This window comes from Lolium rigidum, chromosome 4, assembly GCF_022539505.1.
Source record: "Lolium rigidum isolate FL_2022 chromosome 4, APGP_CSIRO_Lrig_0.1, whole genome shotgun sequence".
Classification (NCBI taxonomy): Eukaryota; Viridiplantae; Streptophyta; class Magnoliopsida; order Poales; family Poaceae; genus Lolium; species Lolium rigidum.
This window is the reverse complement of record NC_061511.1, coordinates 151514089-151521500: the sequence shown is the minus strand read 5'-3', so window position 1 is coordinate 151521500 and position 7412 is coordinate 151514089. Positions and strand designations below refer to the sequence as shown.

General features: G+C 44.0%; 1 protein-coding gene across 1 annotated transcript; it reads left to right on the top strand.

Annotated features, from left to right (window-relative positions):
• Nucleotides 1-612: 612 nt before the first annotated feature.
• On the top strand, nucleotides 613-1053 carry LOC124647644. Its single transcript, XM_047187551.1, has one exon. It carries the CDS (start codon nucleotides 613-615, stop codon nucleotides 1051-1053), a length of 441 nt encoding a protein of 146 aa, XP_047043507.1.
• The last annotated feature ends 6359 nt before the right edge of the window (nucleotides 1054-7412 follow it).

The window sequence follows — 7412 nt, the reverse complement described above, 5'->3', positions numbered from 1 at the left end:
CTCGGCCTGAGGCACATCACGCCTCGGCCTGAGCCACTTCACGGTCTACCGGATCTCGTTTCACACGCACCGACCGATGGGCGGGTCCGCGCGAAGATGGGGCCCGAAAACAGCCTGATGCGGGTAGAATACTGCCGTTGCATGGGGATTACCTAGCTGCTAGAAACGCCCACCCAACCAGTGAACCAGAAAAGAACGGATCAGATTTTGCCAGGTGTGTGATCCAACGGTCAAGAATCAAAAACTGTGAAGCCCCCTATGGGGGGCATCATTTATACCTTTAGATGCACTGAGACATGGTATTTTCTTTTTCGAATCCTCTTGAACCATGACATGAAGACCATAATTACACGTCATTATCAATATCTAATTTGTTGAGTATGGTCATCCTGGGTTACCCGTTCCTAACACGCGTCTCAAGTCTCAACTGAAACCCACGTCACGTAATTAAGACATTCGGTGCTTTACTTATTTCGTCGCGTCACGCCCGATACGACCAATACCCGAAAGTCTTCTTGCACACGCGCATCGCCGAACGAGCCATCCGTTTCCTTCTCCTCGTATCGCCCTGTTTTAATCCCACTTTCTCCATCGACCGGCCCGCCTCCGGGCATGCCGAGCGCCACCTCGCCGAGCGGCCGCGCCGCCTCAAGGAGGTGGTGCGCGCGCGGGGACCTCCTCACGCTCGCCGTCGCCGCCTTGCTCTGCTCCGCGACCTACTGCTTCTCGATATGGCACAACGGGCGCAACGCGCCGGACAAGATCGTCATCATCGGCCAGGCCTCGTTCGTCGCCGCCGGCGCCGCGCGGTGCGTGGGCGACGCGGACGCTGTCGAGCTCGACTTCGAGGCGCACCACACCGCGGAGAGGGCGGGGCTCTCCGTGTCGTCGTCTTCGACGGCGCCACCGGCGACGGTCACGGGGCGGCGGGCATTGCGTTCGGCGGCGGAGCCCGTGGACACGGGGCGCCGCGGCGCGGTGAACGGACACGGGTCGGCGCGCCTCGACGGCGGCAAGCTCCGGTTCACCTACGATGGCGCCGCGCGCGTGTAGGCTGGCCGGCGCCATCTTCCGGCTAGCGACGGCGTCCTCCACTCCTCCCGGTGTAGCGGTTCTCGGAGACGTGGTTGTCAGTTTCATTTGGAAGTTAGTGAGTTACTCAATTCCAGTCCAATTCTGTCCAATTTCGTATGGATGTAAAATGATTGGAGATTTTCGCGAAATATGAGCGACGTGATCGCGAAATTTTTAGGACATCTTGCGGATATTTATTTTGTTTGTCTCGTACTCTCATCGGTATATTCGGACGGCAGCCTTGCGCTTTAGTGGGCGACCAAATCAAGAAAGGGCAGCGGGCAACCACATCCACTGAGGTCGTCAACCAAATTAGTTGACCTCGCATTTGCTTTCCGTCGTCTAATTAATTAATGGAGAAACAACCACAGAAATTTGCAATAGTCTTCACAAAAGAAAGATGTCATTTTCGTTTGGGTTGATGTGGTGACTGCCACATTGATAATGCTGGTGTTCGTGTATGTAGCTTGATGTGTACCTGTGAAAATAGACATGTGGTACTGTACTAAGGAGGTCTGGTCAAGAAAGAAATCTCTACCGCCAGATCCTTTTGGGATCGATACGTGCACAAACTTTCAAGATATTGGTAAAAAATATTCGCATGTTCTATAAAATCTTGAAATGAAATCGCACACATATTTTAAGTACTCATACAATTTTTCTAAGATAATATGACCATTTAATTTGCTGTTTTTTAAAGGTAAAATTTAAATTCCGAGTATCATGTGAGTTTTGGAACTTGGTCTAAGTACGTGTATGTATCCCAAGATCTTGCAGACTTTTCTTTGAACGGGAAGGGGTCTCAAGGACCCCGATGCTTCACTCAATTAAACGTTCGTGGGAACATTTTAGAAGGAGGACTCTCAAAAGAAAATAAAATTATAGCATAATTGCACAAAGGACCCTAAAACGAAAAACAGAAACGCCATCAAGTTTGTGGTCCTGTCCACCTGGATTGAGCCCCCCATCACCGGTCGCCTTGACTCCGTCGGGATGCACCACCAGGCGGTGAGAAAACACAGAGCGTCGATGAGAAACGTTTGAAAGGGCCTCCAACTTGGAGGTTGCAGGCATAATGGTGTCTGTAGGGGCTGCCACTTCAGTCACAGATCACGGCAACGGACATGGCCACCGTATGGTTCACTCGAGCTTGCAGAAGGAACCATCCCCACCACCCTCGAGACGCGTAGCTTGACACACCACTGCTCTTCATCCCCTCGCCTCCACGACTGGTCGGAAGAAGCGTCACAACACCTCGAGTCCACCACGAGAGGTGGTCACGAGCAATGACTTTATTGAATGAGACAATGTCATTCCCTCGTCCTCGGCTCCAACCTCTAGAGCAGAAGAAAGAGAGAGTAATCCTACTTGGCTCTGGACCTGGCCGAACAGTTCCAACGTCCCGCTCTGAGCTACTAGCATCAACCAAACATCGACATCAAGCTGAAAACACTACTGCTACTATGTACACACCGAGCATCTCACCCCTTTCTGCTCCATGCAGCGGCACCACCAGAGATTGAAAGGACACGGATGTCGCCTAGAGGGGGGGTGAATAGGCGATTTAAAACTTTTACGAGATGGGCTTAACAAATGCGGAATAAAACTAGCGTTTACTTTGTCAAGCCCAAAGCCTATATACTATGGTTCACCTATGTGCACCAACAACTTATTCTAAGCAAGAGTTCACCTATGTGTACCAACAACTTATGCTAAGCAATACAAGCAAGTATGTGATAGCAAGATATATATAACTTCAAGCACGATGGCTATCACAAGGTAAAGTGCATAAGTAAAGAGCTCGGGTATAGAGATAACCGAGGCACGCGGGAGACGATGATTTATCCCGGAGTTCACACTCTTGCGAGTGCTAATCTCCGGTGGAGAGGTGCGGTTGCTTAGTGCTCCCGAACGCCACAAGAGGCTCACCTTGAGGTGTGGTTGCTCGATGCACACCAACGCCACAAAGGCCTCACCCCAAGATGCGGTACTCACACCACACACCGAACGCCACGAAGGCGCCTCACCTAGATCTCCGGTGACCCTCGCCACAAAGGCCTAGGTCACGGTTCCACTAAGGGATTTCCTTCGAGGCGGAAACCGGGCCTTACACAAAGATTGGGGCACACATCCACAACTTAATTGGAGGCTCCCAACAAATCGCCACAAAGGCCTAGAATCCGTCTAGGGTTCCAAGAACCCAAGAGTAACAACCTTCTTGCTTTCACCACCACGAATCACCGTGGAGAACTCAAACCGATGCACCAAATGCAATGGCAAGAACACCACAAAGATGCTCAAGTCCTTCTCTCTCAAATTCCAACAAAGCTACAAAAGCTATTGGGGGAATAAGAGAGGAAGAACAAATGAATTCACAAAGAACACCAAGATCAAGATCTAGAGAGTTCCACTCACAAAGAGATGGATTTGATTGGTAAAAATGTAGATCTAGATCTCCTCTCTCTTTTCCCTCAAGAATATGCAAGAATCATGGGAGGAATCAAGAACTAGGGCAAGCTTTGAAGTACAACAATGGAGGGGAGAGAGAGAAAGTGAACCAACCAGCCCAAGGAGGAAGAAGGGGGTCTTATATACCCCCTCCCAACGAAATATGACCGTTTGGGACCTCCCGAGGCCGGAAAATCCGCCCCGGGCCGGATTATCCGCCCCCGAAATCGCCCCGGCTCGGGCCGGATATTTGGCCGGATATTGTCCCGGCTTTGGTCATTCGGGCCGGATTATCCGCCCCCCGTAAAACTGCAGAAACACCAAAACTAAAACGGGCATAACTTTAGCATCCGGACTCCGATTTTGATGATCTTGGGCTTGTTTTGAAGCTAGGAACAAGCTCTACAAGATCATGCAGGAAACCATCATAGTCCAACAAGGGAGGATAGAAACAAATGATGAAAGGTTTGACCTATCTAAAAAAGACATACCGGTAAAACCTCCAATCTCGAAAATGCAACAAGTTGCCCATGCAAAAACCATTCTCAATGAACTAGAGCTTGTCATGAGAATAATCACAAGCTCTAAAACATCACATGGATAAGATCCACATAAAACCAAGAAAGATGATGCAAGGATGCAAAGGTTTGAGCTCTCTCCGAACGATACGATCGAGTTACTCACTCGAGAGCCCTCTTGATAGTACGGCAACTAAACTATAAACCGGTCTCCAACTACACTATGAGACCGGTGAGAAACAAACCCTATCAAGATCAAACCTTATACTTGCGCATTCCACTTGAGCTCGATGAAGACGATCTTGACCTCAACAAGATGGAACGCCTTTCCTCGCTTGTGCTTGCTTGACGAAGTCTTGTGGATTGCTCCCCCATAATCCACCATGGGAGAGCTTCTTCTTCGGCGCATCTTCACATAACCATGACCACCATGTGGATTGCTCCCCCATAATCCACCATGGGAGAGCTTCTTCTTCGGCGCATCTTCACATATCCATGATCACCATATGGATGGCAAGACTCAAGCAAAGGATCTCTTCGAGATGGCTCATCTTGAACTTGCACTTTATTTCTTCATTCTTCATCATGTTGATGTCTTGAAGTAACTTGAGGGCTCACTTCATCTTCATCTTCAAGACATACTTGACACTTGATATCCTTCATCAATTTCTTCTTATTGCAACCTTGAAGCCAACATATGGTTCAAGAATTGCCTATGGACAACTCCTACAAATATAACTCAATGCAAACATTAGTCCATAGGGATTGTCATTAATTACCAAAACCACACATGGGGGCTCCATGCACTTTCAATCTCCCCATTTTGGTAATTGATGACAATCTCTTTGAGAGGGTTTATATAAGGAATTGAAGTAACAAATAAGTTGAATATATAGAGCAAACTCCCCCATAATATATGCATGTGTGAATGATCTTGACTTTCATTGCATATATTGGCATTCAAAGCCTAGTGGAGTTTCCTCTAAATATTCAACTATGCAAAGCAACAAGATGCAATGCAATAAAGGCACATGCTTAAGCACAAAGCAAAGACATAACCAAATTCCCTTAAAACCTCCAAACTTCTCCCCCATTGGCACCAATTGCCGAAATGGGTGAAAAATTTAGAAGGCCAATATAGTGAGAGTTCCTCCATAGCGTGTGCATTTCTCATAATTTGAGTGGAATCAAATGCACATATCCAATGACGAATATTCGGAAGGAATCACACTATAGATAGGATCAAAGATTGCAAAAAGATAACAAAGTCAAGAAGCTTCAACAAATGAAGCAAACAACCAAATGAACCACAAGGAAGATACTAAAAGAAAGATAGATATTATGATAAGATCAAGAAGATTGCTCTAAATAATATGAAGAAGCTCCCCAAGGTTTGTGCACAAAACTAGACAATTTGCATTGGAGTATAAAGTGCACAAACATGGAATCATCACTCCCATAATATCATTCAAAAACAAAAGATACCAAGTGAATCAAACTCTAATGATCACCACAAGATAGTGTTCTAAATCAAATGAGGAAGCTCCCCAAGGTACATGCATAAAATAAAATGTTGCATTTGAATACAATATGCATAACATGGAATCCTCACTCCCTCATTTAAAACACAAACATTTGTAATAGATCATAGATAGAAAAGTAAGCTAAACACTTGCAACAAACAAATAGTTGAGCAACAAGTAAGAGGCACCATAATAAAAAGGCTCAACCAAGAGGATATGTGAAAGGCATGATAAAGCATATTATAAGACTATTACAAGGATGAGCAAAAAGCATCATCATAGTCTTCAATGAATTATATTGCTTAGCATGACCAATCAACATGCAACAAATAAATAAGATATCAAATGGAGATGTATCATCTCTTATGTGTATAAGTTTCTCTAAGTGAGCAATATCACAAAGATATTTATCCACAAAGAAACATGCACACACAAAATGGATACTCAAGAAATATAGTATGATATCCCAAAATGAAGTCATGCAATATACCAATAAGAATTTTTGCTTAATAGCATGGCCAAAGGCTCCATTTTGTCTTATTGTACATTCATGAACTTCAACCACAAACATCTAAAATACATCACAAATATCAACAAGGGATAGAAGATAGTTGGGATGCATTTGAGAAAGGCAACAAGTATCACAAACGGGGATACCAAAAAAAGTAACTAAATTTGCACTTTCATCTATCTTGCACATGTGAGAGCCTTGAGGAATTGATATGCAACAAAATTGCTAGATAGGCATAGTTGGGATGGATGAATCATGAGCATGATTTAAAATACTTCCCAACAAATGCACTCATTTCAAATTACTCACATTCACAATAAAGAGGTTTCATTAAGACTTTTGCAAGAAGCACAACATTTGCAAATAAAGAGATTCATGCCAAGATGCAACCACATGGTTGGATGCTAGAAAAAGATGCATGAGAAGATACTTGTTACCGAGATAGCATTGGTGTGGATGTAGTAGATATGTGTTCGTTGACCATCCTAGCTTGCCTCAAGTTACCATTGAGTCACCACTTCTCCCCAAGAGTGAGACAAGCATCCAATGCATATCCATTGTACCTAACACAAAGGTAAGTACAAAAAGGTCCCCAAACTAATTGGGTCCGAAGTAGTTAGACACACTACAACATATAGGACAAACTCCACAATACTATGTGCATATAGATATGAAATTGAATTTCATGCACATCTTAGCCAAATTAGGATTTGATGGAGTTTTACCCTATATATTGGATCAAAGAAAGTAACACATGCCATAAGATAGACATAAATTAAAGATGCATGCACAATACTTTCAAGAACCAAAGAAAGATATAATTTGGACAAAACACCAAATAAATCAAGAAACAATGGTTGTCCAAATTATATCAAAGAATCAAATCAACACAAGATTGACTCCAACGAATTATCTCATTATAATAAGCTAATTAAACCTAAACACCAAGGAATGAGATAACCAACTCCCAAGAGAGCAAGGTTCCAACAAATAAACCAAACCCTCGAAACTTTTTATGATGACACAAAGTACCAAAAAGAAAATTTTATGTCTCCCAAAACCAAATTTTTGATAAAGATCAAGAGATGTTAAGCATTCTAATAATATAGAAGAGCTCCCCCAAGTTTGGTGCATTATCTAGGATTTTTTATATGAATACAAAATGCACAAAACTAGGATCATCACGCTACCTATATCTTCTAACAATGCTAAGAAAGTTTGAATAGACAACTTAGATCCATAAGATGCAAGGAAGACACATGGGAGTCAAAGCACAACAAATTCATGGCAATAAATAAGGCAATATAAATACAAGAGCCAATGTAGATATGATCAATA